At 59.0% G+C, this 23,362-nt stretch overlaps 3 protein-coding genes across 4 annotated transcripts in view; 2 read left to right on the top strand and 1 right to left on the bottom strand.

Moving 5' to 3' along the window:
• Window positions 1-1,044: 1,044 nt before the first annotated feature.
• MCOLN1 (mucolipin TRP cation channel 1) lies at window positions 1,045-20,530 on the top strand. The gene is made up of 14 exons (XM_062511845.1): window positions 1,045-1,056; window positions 6,819-6,959; window positions 7,828-7,995; window positions 8,502-8,652; window positions 9,026-9,107; window positions 9,362-9,458; window positions 10,557-10,656; window positions 11,749-11,855; window positions 12,707-12,862; window positions 14,280-14,381; window positions 16,599-16,721; window positions 18,116-18,322; window positions 19,290-19,432; window positions 20,144-20,530. Exons 1-14 carry the CDS (start codon window positions 1,045-1,047, stop codon window positions 20,178-20,180), a joined length of 1,626 nt encoding a protein of 541 aa, XP_062367829.1. The 3' UTR covers window positions 20,181-20,530.
• LOC134055512 (zinc finger protein 239-like) lies at window positions 3,290-4,047 on the bottom strand. The gene has a single exon (XM_062511894.1). It carries the CDS (start codon window positions 3,786-3,788, stop codon window positions 3,501-3,503), a length of 288 nt encoding a protein of 95 aa, XP_062367878.1. The 5' UTR covers window positions 3,789-4,047; the 3' UTR covers window positions 3,290-3,500.
• A 770-nt stretch (window positions 20,531-21,300) lies between the features above and the next one.
• DNMT1 (DNA methyltransferase 1) overlaps window positions 21,301-23,362 on the top strand; it is a 30,206-nt gene continuing 28,144 nt past the window's right edge. For both annotated transcript variants that reach the window (XM_062511789.1, XM_062511788.1), the window contains exon 1: window positions 21,301-21,489. In XM_062511789.1, coding sequence (XP_062367773.1) covers window positions 21,431-21,489 — 59 coding nt within the window. In that variant the 5' untranslated portion in view covers window positions 21,301-21,430. The remainder of the gene's footprint in view (window positions 21,490-23,362) is intronic.

Here is a 23,362-nt window from a genome sequence, read left to right as displayed (position 1 = left end):
CCCTTCTTTTTCCCTCCTTCCCTCCATTTTTCTCCCCATTTCCCCTCTTTTTTCCATTTTTCTTCTTTTTTTTCCCCATTTCTTCTTCCCTTTTTTTCCCATTTCTTCTTCCCTTTTTTCCCATTTCTTCTTCCCTTTTTTCCCATTTCTTCTTCCCTTTTTCCCGTTTCTTCTTCCCTTTTTTTCCCGTTTCTTCTTCCCTTTTTTTCCCATTTCTTCTTCCCTTTTCCCCGTTTCTTCTTCCCTTTTTTTCCCGTTTCTTCTTCTTATTTTCCCATTTCTTCTTCTTTTTTTTCCCGTTTCTTCTTCCCTTTTTTCCCATTTCTTCTCCCTTTTTTTTCATTTCTTCTTCCCTTTTTCCCATTTCTTCTTCCCTTTTTTCCATTTCTTCTTCCCTTTATTCCCCATTTTTTCCTCTTTTCCTCCATTTATTCTTTCCCCTTTTTTCCCTCTTTTCCTTCCTTTTTTTCTTCCCTTTTCCCCCATTTTCCCTCCATTTTTACCATTTTTTTCATCCCTTTCTTCCCTTCTTTTTCCCTCCTTTCCTCCATTTTTCTTCCCATTTTTCCCATTTTTTTCCATTTCTTCCCTTTTTTCCCATTTCTTCTTCCCTTTTTTCCCCATTTTTTCCTCTTTCCCTCCATTTATTCTTCTTTTCCTCCATTTTTTTCATCCCTTTTTTTCCCTTCTTTATTCCAATTTTCTGCATTTTTCTTTTTCCCCTCTTTTCCTCCATTTTTTCTTCCCTTTTTCCCTTCTTTTCCCCTTTTCTCTTTTCCTCCATTTTTTCTTCCCCTTTTTTTGCTTTTTTCCCACCCTCCTTTCTCTCCACTTTCCCCCCTCTTTTCCTTCATTTTTCCTCCCCTTTTTTCCCCTTTACTTTTTCTTTCCCATTTTTCCCCCTAATTCCCCCCATTTCCCCTCTTTTTTTTTCCTTTTTTTTGTCCAGCTCATTGGACTTTCCTTTTTTCCCAATTTTTTTCTCCCAGCTCTGCAATTCTTCTCCCTTCTCCCCCTTGATTCTCCTGGAATTCCATCGGATTCATGGCGCATCGAGCTGCTCTGCCTTGAGGTTTTCCTGGCATTTTTTTGGGGAATTTCGGGGCCAAATTCCATATTTATTTCAATGGCAAATAAAAAACAAATATTCTCTCCTGCCTTTGGTTGGATTTGGTGGCTTTTTTTTCCCCCCCCTCCTTTTTTTTTTTCTTCTCTGTTTTTATTTAATTTTAAAAGTTATTTTTTAAATTTCTCGCTCCTATGGGTTTTTTCTTTTTTTCCTGATGTTTTCCTGATATTTTTCCGCCTGTTTTTCCAGGATGAAGAGGCGGAAAAGGAGGGGAAAAAAAAAAAAAAAGGATGGAAAAGGGGAAAAAGGTGGGAAAAGGGGAAAAGAGGGAAGGGATGGAGAAGTTGGGATGATCCAGAGGGGAAGGAGGATTTGGGATAAGCCTGAAGGTTTGGGATAATCCTGGGAATGGGCACAGATCCCAGGAACTGGGCACAAATCCCAGGAATTGGGCACGGATTCCATTGGAGATTGGGAACTGGCACAGATCCCAGGAATTGGGCACAAATCCCAGGAATTGGGCACGGATTCCATTGGAGATTGGGAACTGGCACAGATCCCAGGAATTGGGCACAAATGGCTGGGAATGGACATGGATCTCGACCCTGGAAAACGACGAAGAATTTTGGGAAGTGCGGCCAAAATCCCATGGAGAAGCAGGAAAAGGCCCTGCAAGTCTTAATTAGGAATTTAATTGGGAATTTAATCGGGAATTGTGGCCAGCACAGCAGGGAGGGATTCAAAGGGACGGAGCAATGGTGGAGGCGGACAGGGAATGGGAACTGGGAATGGGGAATGGGAACAGGGAATGGGGAATGGGAACTGGGAATGGGAACTGGGAATGGGAACTGGGAATGGGAACTGGGACAGGGAATGGGAATGGGAACTGGGAATGGGAACTGGGAATGGGGACGGGGAATGGGAACGGGGAATGGGGACAGGGAATGGGAACGGGGAATGGGAACTGGGAATGGGAACTGGGAATGGGAACTGGGAATGGGAACTGGTAATGGGAACTGGTAATGGGGAATGGGAACTGGGAATGGGAACTGGGAATGGGGACAGGGAATGGGAATGGGGAATGGGGACAGGGAATGGGAACGGGGAATGGGAACTGGGAATGGGAACTGGGAATGGGGAATGGGAACTGGGAATGGGGAATGGGAACTGGGAATGGGAACTGGGAACGGGGAACGGGGAACGGGGAATGGGAACTGGGAATGGGGAATGGGAATGGGGAATGGGAATGGGGACAGGGAATGGGAACTGGGAATGGGAACTGGGAATGGGAACTGGGAATGGGGAATGGGAACTGGGAATGGGGAATGGGGACAGGGAATGGGAACTGGGAATGGGAACTGGGAATGGGGAATGGGAATGGGAACTGGGAATGGGAATGGGGACAGGGAACGGGGACAGGGAACGGGGACAGGGAATGGGAACTGGGAATGGGGAATAGGGAAGGGGAACGGGGATGGGAACAGGGAATGGGAACGGGGATGGGGAACAGGGACAGGGAATGGGAACGGGGACAGGGAATGGGAACTGGGAATGGGAACAGGGAATGGGGACAGGGAATGGGGAGGGGGAATGGGAATGAAACCGGAGAGGGGAATATGGGAACAGGACAGGGAATGTGGGTCTGTGACTCTGGGAACGGCAACTGGACGGAGATTACGAGACTGGGAGAGGGAATGGGACCAGGAATGGGATGGGCACTGGGATGGGAGCAGGACGGGAGCGGGGTGGCACGGGAATGGGCTGGGGACAAGGGCAGGGACAGCGGGGACAGGGGGATCCCGGTCAGGGGACAGCGGGACGCAGGACAGGGGGACACGGGGACAATTCCAGGGCAGGGGCTCCTTGATCAGGTGCCCCGGAACCTCCAGCAGGGTCTCCCAGTACAGCTGGAGCTGCTGGGCCTGGGGTGCCCAAAGCCTTGAGCCACCCCCAAATTCCTCCCATGGAGCCCTCACGTCCCTGGAACCCAACGTCCTCCACCCCATGTGCCCGAGCACACCTCAGTTCAGCGTCTTTATTTTTACCCCATTTTGGGTGTTTGGGAAGGACAAACAGAAATGCCAAGAAAAAACCCAGGTGAGCCCGAGGAGGACGCGCGGAGCCCCCCGGCCAGGTGCGTTCCCGACGCGGATCAGCGGGGATCATCCAGCGCGGATCCCGCCACGGGATTCCCTCGGCGGTGTCTCCGTCGGTGTCGGGTCGAGGCTGAGCTCGGTGAGAATCTCTTCCCGTACTCCCCACGCTCGCGGGGTCTCTCCCCGCTGCGGACGCGCCGGTGCCCGACGAAGTTGGAGTTGCGCTCGTAGCCCTTCCCGCAGCCGGGGCGGACGAAGGGGCCTCTCTCTCCTCCACGCGGACGCGATGGTGCTGGTAGAGCAGCGAGCTCCTCGGAAAGCTCTCGCTGCATTTCTCACGGAGGCTCGTAGGGCCTCTCCCCGCTGCGGACGCGCCGGTGGCTGCCGAGGCCGGGCTTTGTCCCGAAGCCCTTCCCGCAGTCGGGGCACGGGAACGGCCTCTCCCCCGTGTGGACACGACAGCGCAGCTGGAGACTGCAGGAGCTCAGGAACCTCCTCTTGCATTTCTCACGCTCGTGGGGTTTGTCCCCGCTGTGGCTCTTCCTGCGGGTAACGAGCTGGGAGCTCGTCCTGAATCCCTTCCCACACCGCCCACACTTGTAGGGCCGTTCCTCTGAGTGCATTTTCAGGTGGATGAGCAGGTAGGATCTGAACTTGAATCTCTTCCCGCTCGCTCTCGTGGGGCCGCTCCTCTGAGCGGATCCTCTGGTGTTTCATCAGCTCGGAACTCGACTCGAATCTCTTCCCTCAGCGCTGACGCTCGTGGGGCCGCTCCTCTGAGCGGATCCTCCGGTGACCGACCCGGCGGCATCTCCACCCGAATCCCTTCCCACATTTCGGGCACTCGTGGGGCTTCTCCCCGTCCTGAAGCTGCTCGGGGACCCCCAGCTCCGAGCTCCGGCCGCGTCCCCGGCCCGGGCTGGCCGTTTCCTCCCGGGATCTGCGTTTGCAGCCCCTCCTGCTGCGGGATCTCCGGGGATTTTCCTCCCCGCCGGATTCCCGCTCCACGGAGCCGCTCCAAACGGCCTCTTCCACGAGGTTCTGCCGCGGGGATTTGTCCTCCCCGGTCTCCTTCCCCCGCTCCAGCGGGCCAAGGTTGGGGAATGGGAAATCCTGCTCTGTGGGAAAACAAGGGCTGAGCGCGCTGGGTTTGCTGCTCCCTGTGCCCGAGGGCAGCTGCAGAAGCCGGGGCCCCTTGCGGCCTCGGGGAGCCCAGAGCCCGCTCAGCACCAACCTCCCGCACCCCTCCAGGCTGCCGGGGGTCCCCCGGCTCCGGGATCGCCCCTCTGCGCTCTCCCCGCTCCGGGGCTCCCGCCTTCCCCCCCGGCTCTCCCGGGGGTCCCCGGAGCCGATCTCGCCCCCTCCCCGCCGCTACCGAGCGATCGCCGCGTGGGACCCGCCAAGATCCATTTCGGGCTCGGCTCCGGGCTCCTGCGGGATCCGAACATCCCCCGCCCGTCCCCGCAAAAAAAAACAAAACAAAACAAAACAAAAAACCCTCCCGGAGCCCCCCCCAGAGCCGTGGGTTCGGGCCGAGCTCCCCCTCCCCGCTCACCTGCGGGTTCCGGGAGGGCGATGCTGCCGGACCCGGGGCAGCCGCGGCCGGAGCGGGCGGCCGGGGGAAGCGCGTGCTTCCAAAAACGCTCCTGCTCCTCCTCCTCCTGTGTCCTTCCTCCTCCTCCTCCTCCTCCTCCTGTGTCCTTCCTCCTGCTCCTCCTCCTCCTCCTGTGTCCTTCCTCCTCCTCCTCCTCCTCCTCCTGTGTCCTTCCTCCTCCTCCTCCTCCTCCTCCTGCTCCTCCTCCTCCTCCTGTGTCCTTCCTCCTCCTCCTCCTCCTGCTCCTTCTCCTCCTCCTCCTCCTGCTCCTCCTCCTGCTCCTTCCCCACCCCGGCCCGGGCCGCGCTCTGCCCCGGGGGGATTGCAAAGCGGCTGCGCCCCGCGCGGCACTGGGAGCGATACTGGGAACACTGGGAGTGATACTGGGAGCACTGGGAGTGAGAGTGAGAGCGATGCTGAGAGCCCCGGAAGGAACTGGGAGCGCTTTCCCTGCCAGGACCGCTCTTACTGGGAGCACTGGGAGGGAACTGGGAGCACTGGGAGTGACCGTGAGAGCCCCGGGAGGAACTGGGAGCGCTTTCCCTGTCAGGACCGCTCTTACTGGGAGCACTGGGAGGGAACTGGGAGCAAACAGCGCCCGGACGCGGCTGCAGCTGGCGGTGGGCGGGGCCAGATCTGAGGGCGTGGTTATGCAAATCTAGGAAGGATCGCGCGCTGTGATTGGTGGGCGGGAGCACCGCGGTGTTTCCCCGGTCACGTGAGGGCGGGGGGCGGAGGAACGGAGCGATGGCGGCGGCGTCCGGTGAGAGGGAACGGGAACGGGAACGGGAACGGGAGAGGGAACGGGAACGGGAGAGGGAACGGGAACGGGAACGGGAACGGGAACGGGAGAGGGAACGGGAACGGGAGAGGGAACGGGAATGGGAACGGGAACGGGAACGGGAACGGGAGAGGGAACGGGAATGGGAGAGGGAACGGGAACGGGAACGGGAACGGGAGAGGGAACGGGAACGGGAACGGGAACGGGAACGGGAATGGGAACGGGAGAGGGAACGGGAACGGGAACGGGAGAGGGAACGGGAACGGGAACGGGAACGGGAACGGGAATGGGAACGGGAGCGGGAGAGGGAACGGGAACGGGAGAGGGAACGGGAATGGGAACGGGAACGGGAACGGGAATTGGGAACGGGAGAGGGAACGGGAGTGGGAACGGGAACGGGAATGGGAACGGGAACGGGAACGGGAGTGGGAACGGGAATGGGAACGGGAACGGGAATGGGAACGGGAACGGGAATGGGAACGGGAGCGGGAGAGGGAACGGGAACGGGAATGGGAACGGGAGAGGGAACGGGAACGGGAATGGGAACGGGAACGGGAACGGGAGAGGGAACGGGAACGGGAGAGGGAACGGGAATGGGAACGGGAGCGGGAGTGGGAACGGGAACGGGAACAGGAACGGGAATGGAAACAGGACAGGGAATGGGGAATGGGGATGGGAGAGGGAATGGGGATGGGGTATTGGAATGGGAATGGGAATAGGGATGTGGATGTGGATGGGAATGGGGATGGGGATGTGGATGGGAATGGGAACGGGAAATGGGAAATGGGAATGGGGACAGGGAATGGGAATGGGAACTGGGAATGGGAACTGGGAATGGGGACAGGGAATGGGGATGGGGATAGGAATGGGCATGGAGACAGGGATAAGTGGCCACTGGAATCTCTCCATACTGGGAACAGGGCTGGAGGAGGTGACACTTACAGGAGGGGACATCGGGGAGGGGGGCCCGGGTGGGTAACGGGTACAGGGGACACTGTGCTCGGGAAGGGGGGACACCGAGCAGAGGGGGTGACACCGAGCAGAGGGGGTGACACCGAGCAGAGGGGGTGACACCAGAGTGAGGTGACACCAGAGTCGGGTGACACCGAGCGGAGCGTGACACCGGAGTGAGGTGACACTGAGCAGGGGGGGTGACACCGCACCGAGGTGACACTCGCGGGTGTCGCAGAGACCGAGCGGCTGCTGAGCCGCGGTCCCGGGTACGGCACGGCCGAGGCGGCCCCGGCACCGGTACCGGAGGAGGAGGAGGAGGAGGAGGAGGAGGAGGAGGAGGAGGAAGAGCTGCGGCGCCGCCTCAAGTATTTCTTCATGAGCCCCTGTGACAAGTACCGGGCCCGCGGCAGGCGGCCCGTGAAGCTCGTGCTGCAGCTCGCCAAAATCGTCCTTGTCACCGTGCAGGTGACACCTCTGGGGATGGGACATGGGGGTGGGACAGGGGGATGGGACAGAGGGGATGGGACACGGGGGTGGGACAGTGGGGGTGGGACAGTGGGGACAATGGGGACAGTGAGGGTGGGACAGTGGGGGTGGGACAGTGGGGACAATGGGGACAGTGAAGGTGGGACAGTGGGGGTGGGACAGGGGATGGGACAGTGGGGACAGTGAGGGTGGGACAGTGAGGGTGGGACAGTGGGGACACGGGGATGGGACGAGGGGATGGGACAGTGGGGGTGGGACACAGGGATAGGACACAGGGATAGGACAGTGGGGACAGTGGAGATGGGACAGAGGGGGTGGGACAGGGGATGGGACACAGGAGTGGGACAGTGGGGGTGGGACAGTGGGGACAATGGGGACAGTGGAGATGGGACAGTGGGCACAGTGGGGATGGGGACAGCAGGGATGGGGACAGTGGGGATGGGACAATGAGGATGGCAGGCAGGGACAGCAGCACGAAGGGCTGGGACACCAGGGAGGGGGTATGGGGACATCGGGACAGTGGGGACAGCATGGAGAGGGCACAGGGACACCGAGGAGGGGACACTGGGGAAGAGGTGGCAGGGACAGCGGGGAGGGGACATGGGGACACTTCGCAAGGGACACTGGAGTGTCCTAGGACAAAGCGTGGCAGCATCACCGTGCTGGGACAGGGGCTGATGGCAGCTGTGGCCTTTGTCCCCAGCCATAGGTGACACCGGTTTGCGGTGGAACACGGTGGTGTCACCGGGGTGGGACAGGGCCTGACCCTGGTGGCCTTTGTCCCCAAGCACTGGGTGACACCGTGGTGGGACAGGGTGGTGACAGAGGTGGTGGCCTTTGTCCCCAGCTGATCCTGTTTGGGCTCAGCAACCAGCTGGTGGTGGCCTTCAAGGAGGACAACGCGGTGGCCTTCAAGCACCTGTTCCTCAAGGGCTACGAGGACGGTGCCGATGACAGCCAGGCCATCTACACCCGCGGGGACCTCGTGGAGCACCTGGCCTTCGTCATCGAGAAGGTGGCACGGGGACACCGGCGGGAGCTGGGGACATTGATGGGGTTTGGGGGTATTGATGGGGTTTGGGGACAGTGGGAGTCTGGGGACACCGGGAGGGGTTGGGGACATCAGGAGGGGTTGGGGACACCAGGAGGGGTTTGAGGACACTGATGGGGTTGGGGACACCAGGAGAGGTTGGGGACACCAGGAGGGGGTTGGGGACACCAGGAGGGGTTTGAGGACATTGATGGGGTTTGGGGACACCAGGAGGGGTTTGAGGACATTGATGGTGTTGGGGACACCAGGAGGGGGTTGGGGACACCGGGAGGGGTTTGAGGACATTGATGGGGCTGGGGACACCAGGAGGGGGTTGGGGACACCGGGAGGGGTTTGAGGACACGGGAACCTCGTGGAGCACGAGAAGGTGGCACGGGGACGTCGGCAGGGGTTGGGGACGCTGGGGTGATCTGGGGACACCGGGGTGCCACCGCAGTGCCACCCCCAGCCCCGTGTCCCTGTCCCCACAGTACCTGGCTGTCCCCAACGAGACCCTGGGCCTCTACGCCTACGGTGGCCCCGGGGCTGGCCCGGGGCTGCGGCTGTGCCAGCGCTTCTTCCGCAGGGGGGACATCGACCCCGGCAACGACACCTTCGACATCGACCCCAGCGTCGTCACCGGTGGGGACACCAGGGGTGGGGTTGGGGTTTGGGGTTTGGGGTGGTCCCAAGGGGTTTGGGGTGGTTCCAAGGGGTTTGGGATTTGGGGTTTGGGATTTGGGATGGTCCCAAGGGGTTTGGGGTTAAGGTTTGGGGTTTGGGGTGGTCCCAAGGGGTTTGGGGTGCAGGGTTTGGGGTTTGGGATGGTCCCAAGGGGTTTGGGGTTAGGATTTGGGGTTTGGGGTTTGGGGTGGTCCCAAGGGGTTTGGGGTTTGGCTTTGGGAGTTGGGGTTTGGGGTTTGGGATGGTCCCAGAGCATTCAGGGTGGTCCTGGGCTATTTGGGATTCGGGATTTGGCGACTCCCAGGGGCTGACCCCAATCCTGACCCCACAGAGTGCCTGGAGGTGAAGCCTGGGGACCCCAAACCTCCGGTGCTGGGCGGCACCGACGGAAACTTCACCCTCCAGTTCCACAGGTAAACCCCAAAAACCCCAAAATCCCACCCGGGGCTGTTCCCCATCCCAAAAATCCCCGTGTGGGATTTTGGGGTCCCTTTTCCCAAATTCCTGCGTGGGATTTTGAGGTGGAAGTTTTCCTTTTTTGGGGGGGATTTGAGGGATTTTTGGGGGGGGTTGAGGTGTAATTTTTTTTTTATTTTGGGGGGGGGGGGGGGTTCAGGAATATTTGGGGTTTTTTTGGGACCTCCCGGGGTGGTTTTTGTCCCCTCAGGCTGATCAACGTCACCGTGGAGTTCCAGCTCAAGGCCATCAACATCCAAACGCTGCTGAACCACGAAATCCCCGACTGCTACACCTTCAGTGTCACCGTCAGTGTCCCCAGGTGTCCCCAAGTGTCCCCTGGGTGTCCCCAAGTATCCCAAAGTGTCCCTTGAGTCTCCCCTGGCTGTCCCCAAGTACCCCAAAGTGTCCCCAGGTGTCCCCTGGGTGTCCCCAAATATCCCAGAGTGTCCCCAAGTGACCCCTGGGTGTCCCCAGATATCCCAGAGTCTCCCCTGGGTGTCCCCAAGTATCCCAAAGTGTCCCCAGGTGTCCCCTTGTCCCTCTGTCCTTGGGCTGTCCCCCTGTTCCTCTGCTGGCCCTGAGGGGCAGCCAGCGAGGGACAGGGACAGTGACACAGGAACAGTGACAGAGTGACAGTGACACAGTGACAGAGTGACACAAGGACAGTGACAGTGACACAGGGACAGTGACACAGGGACAGTGACACAGGGACAATGACACAAGGACACAGTGATACAGTGACAGTGACAGAGTGACACAAGGACAGTGACAGTGACACAGGGACAGTGACACAGGGACAGTGATACAGTGACAGTGACAGAGTGACACAGGGACAGTGACAGTGACACAGGGACAGTGACAGAGTGACACAGGGACACAGTGACAGAGTGACAGTGACACAGGGACAATGACACAAGGACACAGTGACACAGTGACAGTGACAGAGTGACACAGGGACAGTGACAGTGACACAGGGACAGTGACACAGGGACAGTGACAGTGACACAGGGACACAATGACACAGGGACAGTGACACAGTGACAGTGATACAGTGACAGTGACACAGTGACACAGGGACACAGTGACACAGGGACAGTGATACAGTGACAATGGCAGAGGGACTGTGACAATGACACAGTGACAGAGGGACAGTGACAGAGTGACACAGGGACAGTGACACAGTGACAGTGATACAGTGACAGTGACACAGTGACACAGGGACAGTGACACAGTGACAATGACAGAGGGACAGTGACAGAGTGACCATGACACAGGGACAGTGACACAGGGACAGTGACACAGGGACAGTGGCACAGTGACCATGACACAGTGACACAGGGACAGTGACAGTGACACAGTGACAGTGACACAGTGACAGTGACAGTGCCACCCCCTGTCCCCAGGTCACGTTTGACAACCGTGCCCACAGCGGGCGAGTGCGGATCCGCCTGGACACCCACGCGGCCATCCGGGAGTGCCACCACCCCTCGCTGCCCGCCAGAGGTGACAACGGGTGACAATGGGTGACAGTGGGGGACAATGGGTGTCCCTGGGAGTGCCACCACCCCTCACTGCCCGCTAGAGGTGACAACGGGTGCCAGTGGGTGACAATGGGTGCCAATGAGTGACAATGGGTGACAGTGGGTGACAGTGGGTGACAATGGGTGACAATGAGTGACAATGGGTGACAGTGGGTGACAATGAGTGACAATGGGTGACAATGGGTGCCAGTGGGTGCCAGTGGGTGACAATGGGTGACAGTGGGTGCCAGTGGGTGACAGTGGGTGCCAGTGGGTGACAATGGGTGACAGTGGGTGCCAGTGGGTGACAGTGGGTGCCAATGAGTGACAATGGGTGACAGTGGGTGACAATGGGTGACAGTGGGTGCCAGTGGGTGACAGTGGGTGCCAATGAGTGACAATGGGTGACAGTGGGTGACAGTGGGTGACAATGGGTGACAATGAGTGACAATGGGTGACAGTGGGTGACAATGAGTGACAATGGGTGACAATGGGTGCCAGTGGGTGCCAGTGGGTGACAATGGGTGACAGTGGGTGCCAGTGGGTGACAGTGGGTGCCAGTGGGTGACAATGGGTGACAGTGGGTGCCAGTGGGTGACAGTGGGTGCCAATGAGTGACAATGGGTGACAGTGGGTGACAATGGGTGACAGTGGGTGCCAGTGGGTGACAGTGGGTGCCAGTGGGTGCCAGTGGGTGACAATGGGTGACAGTGGGTGCCAGTGGGTGACAGTGGGTGCCAATGAGTGACAATGGGTGACAGTGGGTGACAGTGGGTGACAATGGGTGACAATGGGTGACAGTGGGTGCCAATGAGTGACAATGGGTGACAGTGGGTGCCAGTGGGTGACAGTGGGTGACAATGAGTGACAATGGGTGACAGTGGGTGACAGTGGGTGACAATGGGTGCCAATGAGTGACAATGAGTGACAGTGGGTGCCAGTGGGTGTCCCTGGGAGTGCCACCACCCCTCACTGCCCAGCAGAGGTGACACCTCAGTGTCCCCTGTCCCCAGGGGGTGACAGTGACCCTGAGGGGTGACAGTGACCCCAGAGGTGTCCCCGGCTGTCCCCCCAGGTGACAATTCCCTGCGGCTGGCCTTTGACATCCTGGTGACAGCCGTGTGCTCGCTGTCCCTGGTGCTCTGCGCCCGCTCCATCGCCCGCGGGCTGCTCCTGCAGAGGGTCTGTGGGGTGGGATTTGTGGGGTTGGGGTCTGTGGGGTGGGATTTGTGGGGTTGGGATTTGTGGGGTTGGGGTCTGTGGGGTTGGGGTCTGTGGGGTGGGATTTGTGGGGTTGGGGTCTGTGGGGTTGGGGTCTGTGGGGTTGGGGTCTGTGGGGTGGGATTTGTGGGGTTGGGGTCTGTGGGGTTGGGATTTGTGGGGTTGGGGTCTGTGGGGTGGGATTTGTGGGGTTGGGGTCTGTGGGGTGGGATTTGTAAGATGACAGTGATTTATGACAGTGACAGTGACAGTGACAGTGACAATGACAGTGACAATGACGGTGACAGTGACAATGACAGTGACAGTGACAATGGCAGTGACAGTGACAGTGACAGTGACAGTTTTGGTGACCCCAGGACCTCTCACGGTTCCTGCGCCGTCACCGCTCCCTGTCCCTGTCCCTGTCCCTGTCTCTGTGAGATGACAGTGACAGTGATGGTGACAGTGACAGTGACAATGACAGTGACAATGACGGTGACAGTGACAATGAAAGTGACAGTGACAGTGACAGTGACAATGAAAGTGACAGTGACAGTGACAGTTTTGGTGTCCCCAGGACCTCTCGCGGTTCCTGCGCCGTCACCGCTCCCTGTCCCTGTCCCTGTCTCTGTGAGATGACAGTGACGGTGACAATGACGGTGACAGTGACAGTTTTGGTGTCCCCAGGACCTCTCGCGGTTCCTGCGCTGTCACCGCTCCCTGTCCCTGTCCCTGTCTCTGTGAGATGACAGTGACAGTGACAATGACAGTGACAATGACGGTGACAGTGACAATGAAAGTGACAGTGACAGTGACAGTTTTGGTGTCCCCAGGACCTCTCGCGGTTCCTGCGCTGTCACCGCTCCCTGTCCCTGTCCCTGTCCCTTTCGGACCGCCTGGAGTTCCTCAATGGCTGGTACCTGCTGCTGGTCACCAGCGACGTCCTCACCGTGCTGGGCACCGTCCTCAAGATCGGCATCGAGGCCAAGGTGACAGCCCTGGGGACACTGCCACTGCCTTGGGGACACTGTCACTGCCACCCTGGGGACACTGTCACAGCCCTGGGGACACTGTCACAGCCCTGGGGACACTGCCACTGCCTTGGGGACACTGTCACAGCCACCCTGGGGACACTGCCACCCTGGGGACACTGTCACAGCCCTGGGGACACTGTCACTGCCACCCTGGGGACACTGTCACAGCCACCCTGGGGACACTGTCACTGCCACCCTGGGGACACTGTCACAGCCCTGGGGACACTGTCACTGCCACCCTGGGGACACTGCCACTGCCTTGGGGACACTGCCACCCTGGGGACACTGTCACTGCCACCCTGGGGACACTGCCACTGCCTTGGGGACACTGCCACCCTGGGGACACTGTCACTGCCACCCTGGGGACACTGTCACAGCCCTGGGGACACTGCCACTGCCTTGGGGACACTGTCACTGCCACCCTGGGGACACTGCCACCCTGGGGACACTGTCACAGCCCTGGGGACACTGTCACTGCCACCCTGGGGACACTGTCACAGCCACCCTGGGGACACTGTCACTGCCACCCTGGGGACACTGTCACAGCCCTGGGGACACTGTCACTGCCACCCTGGGGACACTGCCACTGCCTTGGGGACACTGCCACCCTGGGGACACTGTCACAGCCCTGGGGACACTGCCACTGCCTTGGGGACACTGCCACCCTGGGGACACTGTCACAGCCCTGGGGACACTGTCACTGCCACCCTGGGGACACTGTCACAGCCCTGGGGACACTGTCACTGCCACCCTGGGGACACTGCCACTGCCTTGGGGACACTGCCACCCTGGGGACACTGTCACTGCCACCCTGGGGACACTGTCACAGCCCTGGGGACACTGCCACTGCCTTGGGGACACTGTCACTGCCACCCTGGGGACACTGCCACCCTGGGGACACTGTCACAGCCCTGGGGACACTGTCACTGCCACCCTGGGGACACTGTCACAGCCACCCTGGGGACACTGTCACTGCCACCCTGGGGACACTGTCACAGCCCTGGGGACACTGTCACTGCCACCCTGGGGACACTGCCACTGCCTTGGGGACACTGCCACCCTGGGGACACTGTCACAGCCCTGGGGACACTGCCACTGCCTTGGGGACACTGCCACCCTGGGGACACTGTCACAGCCCTGGGGACACTGTCACTGCCACCCTGGGGACACTGTCACAGCCCTGGGGACACTGTCACTGCCTTGGGGACACTGTCACTGCCACTCTGGGGACACTGTCACAGCCACCCTGGGGACACTGTCACAGCCACCCTGGGGACACTGTCACTGCCACCCTGGGGACACTGTCACTGCTCTGGGGACACTGTCACAGCCCTGGGGACACGGTGGTGGCACTGTCCCCGTGTCCCCACAGAACTTCTCAGGGTACGACGTGTGCAGCATCCTGCTGGGGACATCGACCCTGCTGGTGTGGGTCGGCGTCATCCGGTACCTGACCTTCTTCCAGAAGTACAACGTGAGTGACACCTGGGCACAGCAGTGACACCTGGGGACAGCAGTGACACCTGGGACAGCAGTGACACCTGGGGGGACAGCAGTGACACCTGGGCACAGCAGTGACACCTGGGACAGCAGTGACACCTGGGCACAGCAGTGACACCTGGGGACAGCAGTGACACCGGGGACAGCAGTGACACCTGGGGGGACAGCAGTGACACCTGGGCACAGCAGTGACACCTGGGGACAGCAGTGACACCTGGGGACAGCAGTGACACCTGTGGGGACAGCAGTGACACCTGGGACAGCAGTGACACCTGTGGGCACAGCAGTGACACCTGTGGGGACAGCAGTGACACCTGGGGACAGCAGTGACACCTGTGGGCACAGCAATGACACCTGTGGGGACAGCAGTGACACCTGGGACAGCAGGGACACCTGGGGACAGCAGTGACACCTGTGGGCACAGCAATGACACCTGTGGGGACAGCAGTGACACCTGGGACAGCAGGGACACCTGGGGACAGCAGTGACACCTGGGGACAGGGGCAGGTGACAGTGAAAGAGTTAAATCCCATTTTTCCTACCCCAAATCCCCATTTTCCCATCCCACACTTGGATAATCATTCCCGTTTCCCCATTTTTCCCATTTCCCCCATTTTTCATTTTCCCCATTTCCCCATTTCCCCCATTTCCCCCATTTTCCCCATTTTTCATTTTCCCCATTTCCCCATTTCCCCCATTTCCCCCATTTTCCCCATTTCCCCCATTTTCCCCATTTTTCATTTTCCCCATTTTCCCCATTTCCCCCATTTTCCCGTTTTCCCCATTTTCCCCATGTTTTATTTTTCCAATTTTCCTCATTTTCCCCATTTTCCCCATTTCCCCATTTCCCCCATGTTTCATTTTCCCCATTTTCCCCATTTTTCCCCCATTTTTCATTTTCCCCATTTTCCCCATTTCCCCATTCCCCCATTTTCCCCATTTTCCCCATTTTTCATTTCCCCCATTCTCCCATTTCCCCCGTTTTCCCCATTTTCCCCATTTCCCCCATTCTCCCATTTCCCCCATGTTTCATTTCCCCCATTTTCCCCATTTTCCCCATTTTTCATTTCCCCCATTCTCCCATTTCCCCCATTTTCCCCATTTTCCCCATTTTCCCCATTCCCCCATTTCCCCCATGTTTCATTTTCCCCATTTCCCCCATTTCCCCCATTTCCCCCATGTTTCATTTTTCCCGTTTTCCCCATTTTCCCCATTTCCCCATTTTCCCATTTTCCCCATTTCCCCCATTCCCCCATTTCCCCCATTTCCCCCATTCCCCCATTTCCCCCATGTTTCTCTTTTCCCGTTTTCCCCATTCCCCCATTTCCCCCATGTTTCATTTTTCCCGTTTTCCCCATTTTCCCCATTCCCCCATTTCCCCCATTTCCCCATTTCCCCATTTCCCCCATGTTTCATTTTCCCCATTTCCCCCATTTCCCCCATTTCCCCCATGTTTCATTTTTCCCGTTTTCCCCATTTTCCCCATTTCCCCATTTCCCCATTTTCCCATTTTCCCCATTTCCCCCATTCCCCCATTCCCCCATTTCCCCCATGTTTCATTTTTCCCGTTTTCCCCATTTTCCCCATTCCCCCATTTCCCCCATTTCCCCCATTCCCCCATTTCCCCCATGTTTCTCTTTTCCCGTTTTCCCCATTCCCCCATTTCCCCCATGTTTCATTTTTCCCGTTTTCCCCATTTTCCCCATTTCCCCATTTCCCCATTTCCCCCATTTCCCCCATTTTCCCCATTTCCCCCATTTCCCCCATGTTTCATTTTTCCCGTTTTCCCCATTTTCCCCATTTCCCCATTTCCCCCATTTCCCCCATTTTCCCCATTCCCCCATTTCCCCCATGTTTCATTTTTCCCGTTTTCCCCATTTTCCCCATTTTCCCCATTTCCCCATTTTCCCATTTTCCCCATTTCCCCCATTCCCCCATTTCCCCCATTTTCCCCATTCCCCCATTTCCCCCATGTTTCATTTTTCCCATTTTCCCCATTTTCCCCATTTCCCCATTTTCCCCATTTCCCCATTTCCCCCATTCCCCCATTTCCCCCATGTTTCATTTTTCCCGTTTTCCCCATTTTCCCCATTTTCCCCATTTTCCCCATTTTCCCATTTTCCCCATTTCCCCCATTTCCCCCATTTCCCCCATGTTTCTCTTTTCCCGTTTTCCCCGTTTTTCCCCCCAGATTTTGATCCTCACCCTGCGCGTGGCTCTCCCCAACGTGATGCGTTTCTGCTGCTGCGTGGCCGTCATTTATTTGGGATATTGCTTCTGCGGGTGGATCGTGCTGGGCCCGCACCACCCCAAGGTGACCCCGAATTTCGGGATTTGGGATGGGGGGATTCCCAAATTTTGGGTTTGGGGGTCGAGGGTTTCCAGATTTTGGGTTTGGGGATCCCCAGATCTTGCTTTGCGCTCTGGGACGTTCCCAAATTCCGTTTTAGGGGATTTGGTTTCGTCCCAAATTCCAAATATTGGTTTTGGGGTTTGGGGGATTCCCAAATTTTGGGTTTTGGGATCGGGGGGATTCCCAAATTTTGGGTTTTGGGGGTCGAGGGTTTCCAGATTTTGGGTTTGGGGATCCCCAGATCTTGCTTTGCGCTCTGGGACGTTCCCAAATTCCGTTTTAGGGGATTTGGTTTCGTCCCAAATTCCAAATCTTGGTTTTGGGGTTTGGGGGATTCCCAAAGCCACGGATGAAATGCGGGTGACACAGGTGTGACACAGGTGTGACACTCAGGTGTGACAGGTGACACAGGTGTGACACAGGTGTGACACAGGTGTGACACAGGTGTGACACTCAGGTGTGACAGGTGACACAGGTGTGACACAGGTGTGACACAGGTGTGACACAGGTGTGACACTCAGGTGTGACAGGTGACACAGGTGTGACACAGGTGTGACACAGGTGTGACACAGGTGTGACACAGGTGTGACACAGGTGTGACACAGGTGTGCTGTCCCCAGTTCCGCTCGCTGTCCATGGTGTCCGAGTGTCTCTTCTCCCTGGTCAATGGCGATGACATGGGGTGACACTCAGGTGTGACACAGGTGTGACAGGTGACACAGGTGTGACACAGGTGTGCTGTCCCCAGTTCCGCTCGCTGTCCATGGTGTCCGAGTGTCTCTTCTCCCTGGTCAATGGCGATGACATGGGGTGACACTCAGGTGTGACACAGGTGTGACAGGTGACACAGGTGTGACACAGGTGTGACAGGTGACACAGGTGTGACACAGGTGTGACACAGGTGTGACACAGGTGTGCTGTCCCCAGTTCCGCTCGCTGTCCATGGTGTCCGAGTGTCTCTTCTCCCTGGTCAATGGCGATGACATGGGGTGACACTCAGGTGTGACACAGGTGTGACACAGGTGTGACACAGGTGTGACAGGTGACACAGGTGTGACACAGGTGTGCTGTCCCCAGTTCCGCTCGCTGTCCATGGTGTCCGAGTGTCTCTTCTCCCTGGTCAATGGCGATGACATGGGGTGACACTCAGGTGTGACACAGGTGTGACAGGTGACACAGGTGTGACACAGGTGTGCTGTCCCCAGTTCCGCTCGCTGTCCATGGTGTCCGAGTGTCTCTTCTCCCTGGTCAATGGCGATGACATGGGGTGACACTCAGGTGTGACACAGGTGTGACACAGGTGTGACACAGGTGTGACAGGTGACACAGGTGTGACACAGGTGTGCTGTCCCCAGTTCCGCTCGCTGTCCATGGTGTCCGAGTGTCTCTTCTCCCTGGTCAATGGCGATGACATGTTTGCCACCTTCGCGGCGCTGCGGCCCAGCGGGGCCCTGGTGTGGCTCTTCAGCCAGGTGTACCTGTACAGCTTCAGCGCCCTCTTCATCTACATGGTGCTCAGCCTCTTCATCGCCCTCATCACCGGCTCCTACGACACCATCAAGGTGAGCCCGACAGGTGGGACATCACCTGTCTGTGTGTGACATCATCTGTGTGTGACATCACCTGGCTCTGCTATCTCACCTGTGTGACATCACCGGGGTGTCACCTTACCTGTCTGCTCTGTCACCTGGCTGTCACTTCATGTGTCTGTCACCTTGTCTGCCAGTCACATCGTACCTTGTCCCCTCACCTGTCCCATGTCCCTCACCTGTCCCATGTCCGTCACCTGTCTCTCACCTGTCCCTCACCTGTCCCATGTCCCTTACCTGTCCCTCACCTGTCTCTCACCTGTCCCTCACCTGTCCCATGTCCCTCACCTGTCCCATGTCTCTCACCTGTCTCTCACCTGTCCCTCACCTCTCACCTGTCCCTCACCTGTCCCATGTCTCTCACCTGTCTCTCACCTGTCCCTCACCTCTCACCTGTCCCTCACCTGTCCCATGTCCCTCACCTGTCCCATGTCTCTCACCTGTCTCTCACCTGTCCCTCACCTCTCACCTGTCCCTCACCTGTCCCATGTCTCTCACCTGTCTCTCACCTGTCCCTCACCTCTCACCTGTCCCTCACCTGTCCCATGTCCCTCACCTGTCCCATGTCTCTCACCTGTCTCTCACCTGTCCCTCACCTCTCACCTGTCCCTCACCTGTCCCATGTCTCTCACCTGTCTCTCACCTGTCCCTCACCTCTCACCTGTCCCTCACCTGTCCCATGTCCCTCACCTGTCCCATGTCTCTCACCTGTCTCTCACCTGTCCCTCACCTCTCACCTGTCCCTCACCTGTCCCATGTCTCTCACCTGTCTCTCACCTGTCCCTCACCTCTCACCTGTCCCTCACCTGTCCCATGTCTCTCACCGCTCACCTGTCCCATGTCTCTCACCTGTCCCTCACCTGTCTCTCACCTGTCCCTCACCTGTCCCATGTCTCTCACCTGTCTCTCACCTGTCCCTCACCTGTCTCACCTGTCCCAGAACCAGTCCGAAGGTGACCTCCCGCTGTCCCAGCTCCACGCCTTCATCGCGCAGTGCCGGGACAGTCCCAAATCCGGGAAGTTCCGCCGGGACAGCTCCGCCTCCTGCTCCGCCTCCTGCTCCGCCCTCTGCTGCTGCGGCCGGTCCGCAAATCCCACACCTTTCTGGGGCAATTTTGGGCAATTTTGGGCAATTTGTGGGGGGGGGGGGGGATTTCGGGGGGTTTGGGGTCACCCCGAGACGGGGTTCGGTGTCACCTGGGGGGATTCCAGCCGTGGTCCGTGGGAGGGGTGGGAGATCCCAAATTATCCCCAAATTCGCCCCAAAAAAAACCCCAAAAATCTGCTCCTCCCCCCAAATCCAGCCCCGTCCCCAAATGCTGTCGAAACCTGGGGCGGAAGCGACCCCAAAATCCAACCTCACATCATCCTAAAATCCAGCCCTCAAAGGACCCCCGAAAAATCCAGCACAAAATGACCCTGAAATGATCCCAAAATCCAACCCCTCATGATCCCAAAATCAATTCCTAAAACGACCCCAAAGTCCAGCCCCCAGATTTCCCGGAAATCCAGTCCTGTCCACAGATGGTCCCGAATTTTGACCCCAAAATTACCTCGAAATTTGGCCCCAAATGGCCCCAAAATCCAGCTCCAAATGACCCCAAAATTTGGCCCCTAAATGACCCCAAAATCCAGCCCCAAATCACCCCAAAATCCAGCCCCAAATCACCCCAAAATCCATCCCTTCCCCCTGGGCTTTTGGGGTCCCCACTCCACTCCTGGGATTTTTTGGGATCTGGAGGGGTCCTGGCCCCCAAAATCCCCCTAAAAATCCCCAAAATTGTGTTCCCACAGGGCTGCGGTGCAGGACAACGCGCTGCTGGTGAACTGAGGGGACATCGAGGGGGGGACACCCCAAAACCCCCCCAAGATTTTTTATTTATTTTATTTTCTGCTTTTACCTGCCCGGGACCCCAAATCTGGGACACCCCGAGACCCCCGGGATGGATTTTGGGGGGTTTTTGGGGACTTTGGGGTCCCCAAAATCTGTTTTTTGGGGACACTTTGGGACTCCCTGGATCTCTTTTTGGGGTCTTTGTCCCTGTCCTTGGGTTCACCGGAGCGTCTCTGGGTCACCCCACACCCAAAAATGTCCCTTTTCAGCCCAAAATTTGGGGTGTGGCCACACTGGGGGTGGGAGGTTCGTGTCCCCAAGGGGACAATAAAGGTGACCTGGGACACGAGGGGTCTGCGGTGACATTGGGGACACGCCCCCATCCCTGTAGTGGTACAGCCCTGTGATAAGGCCTGTCCCCCATCCCCCACAGTGGTACAGTCCACCCCCACTCTTCCTTACATTGGTACGCCCCATACAGCCTCCCCCTGCGCCCATAATGGTACTTCCCACCTCCCCCCCGTCTCAGTGGTACCTCCCATCTCCCCCATCTCCTCTCAGTGGTACTTCCCACCTCCCCCTGCCTCTCCTCAGTGGTACCTCCCATGTCCCCCCCGTCCCCTCTCAGTGGTACTTCCCGCCTCCCCCGTCTCCTCTCAGTGGTACTTCCCACGTCCCCTCAGTGGTACCTCCCACATCCCCCCGTCTCCTCTCAGTGGTACCTCCCATATCCCCCCGCCTCCTCTCAGTGGTACCTCCCATATCCCCCCGCCTCCTCTCAGTGGTACCTCCCATATCCCCCCGTCTCTTCTCAGTGGTACCTCCCACGTCCCCTCAGTGGTACTTCCCGCCTCCCCCCGTCTCTCCTCAGTGGTACCTCCCACTCCCCCCTCACCGCTCCGTTCCCCCCTTGAGACCTCCCCGTTCCCCCCCCCCCCCCTCCGCCGCTCCCGGTACCGCCCCGATCCCCCCCCCCGGCTTTCCCCGATCCCCTCCCGGTCCCTCCGGTGTGGCGGGGACCGCTCTGGCCCGCGCTGTCCCCCCCCGCGGCGCCGGCATGGTGCGCGCCGGCTCCCCCCGCGCGGTGGTCGGCGCCGCCCCGCTCCCGCCGCTCGTTTCCGCGCGAAGCCGCTCCCGGTCCCGCCGAGCCGGGCCCCGAGCGCGGCCCCGAACCCGGCACGAACCGGGCCCCGAACCGGGCCCCGAGCCCGCCCCGCGCCCCCGGCCCGGCCCCCGCCCCGCTCCCGATGCCGGCCCGCGCCGCGCCGCTGCCGCCGGCCCCGCTGCCCGCCGAGCTGCGCCGACGGTGAGTCCCGGCCGGGAGATGGGAGTGAGGTCCCCGTCAGAGCCTCTCGGAGCCCACTCGGGACCCCTTAGAGCCCCTCATGGCCCCTTACAGCCCTCAGAGCCCCTCATGGCCCCTTACAGCCCTCAGAGCTTTCAGAGCCCCTCAGAGCCGTCAGGGCCCCTCACAACCCTCATAGCCCCTCACAACCCTCATAGCCCCTCACAGCCCCCTCAAAGCCCCTCACTGCCCCTCAGTGCCTCTCACAACCCCTCAGAACCTCTCATGGCCCTTTATGGCCCCTTATAGCCCGCCAGAGTTTTCAGAGCCCCTCACAGCCCCCACAGCCCTCACAGCCTCTCAAAACCCTCGGAGCCCCTCATGGACCCTCACAGCCCCTCAGGGCAGGTCCATGCCCAGAGCCTGCCCGAGGTGGGCTGAAGGCAACCAGGATGGGCTGAGACCCCTCAGCCTTGGCAGCATCACCCCTCGTGGCACTGATCCCCCCCCTCAGCCCTGTCATTGATCCCCCCCCCCCCATGGCACTGACAGTTCCTTCGCAGCACTGACCCCCCCGAAATGGCACTGACCCCCCCCGAAATGGCACTGACAGCCCCTCAAAGCACTGATCCCCCCCAACACCACCCTGACCCCCTCAGGACTGGGCTGTCACCCCTGCCTCACCATCACCCTGCACTGACACACCTCCAGAAATTACTCTGATCCACCAGGAGTGCCCTGACCCCCCTTGACTCCCCAGAAATTACCCTGACACCTGCAGGACTGACCTGACCCCCCCCCCCCCTTGAGCCCCCCAAAAGTATCCTGATCCCCCTCAGAACTGCCTTGGGACCCCTAAAAGTGCCCTGATCCCCCTCTGCAGTGACTGTCCCCCCATATGCCCCCGTCCATATTTTAGGGACCCCTCCCCCTTCCCTCGCCCCCCAAGTTCCCCTTCCCCAGTTTTGGGGTGCCCATGTGGCCCCAGCTTTGTCCTCACCCCGTGTCGCCTCTCCTAGTGATTTTTGGGATGGGAGGGGTGGCGCATTTTGGGGTGATCCTTGTGGAAGTTGTCAGTGTTCCCCCTCCCCCCCAAAACCCCTCCTGTCCCTCCCCCACTTCCAGCACCGTCCCCAAACTCTGGGACACCGGAGCCCCCCTAAAACCCCTCTGGATCTCCCCAAAACCCCCCTGGATCTTCCCAAAACCACCCCTGGATGTCCCTAAAACCTCCTTGGATCCCCCCCTACGACCCCTCTGGATCCCCCTAAGACCCTTCTGGATCCCCCTAAAACCCCCCCGATCCCACGGGGGAGAAGGGAGAAGGGAAGAGGGGGTGGATGTGACGCGGGGACAGGGGGTGGCCTGGGGGACAGGAGCCATCCCAGAGGAGCCCATCCCAAATCCCAGGGGATTGGCAATTCCTAGGAATGGCTGTGGCACCAGAGGGGTCCTGACCTGGGTCATGATCCCTGTCCTAACCCCAATCCCGGGGGTCCCCAATCCCGGGGGTCCCCAATCCCAGGGGTCCTGACCCCAATCCCGGGGGTCCTGACCCCAATCCCGGGGGTCCTGACACCAGTCCCAGGGGTCCTGACCCCAATCCCAGGGGTCCTGACCCCATTCCCAAGGGTCCTGACCCCAATCCCAGGGGTCCTAACCCAAATCCCGTGGGTCCTGACCCCAATCCCAGCGGATCTGATCCTAATCCCAGGGGTTCAGGCCCCAATCCTGAGGGTTCTAACCCAATCTTGGGGCTCCTGACCCAAATCCCAGCATTCCCGAGGGTCCCAGCCCCACATCCCAGCGCACGGGGACATTCCTGGGGTTCCCTTCCCTTGGGAATCATTCCTGGTGTCACGGGGGGGTTCCCTGTCCCCCCCCGGAATTCCCA

The sequence above is a fragment of the Cinclus cinclus genome, chromosome 32 (genome assembly GCF_963662255.1).
Source record: "Cinclus cinclus chromosome 32, bCinCin1.1, whole genome shotgun sequence".
NCBI lineage: Eukaryota > Metazoa > Chordata > Aves > Passeriformes > Cinclidae > Cinclus > Cinclus cinclus.
This window is presented reverse-complemented; position numbering and strand designations above follow the sequence as displayed.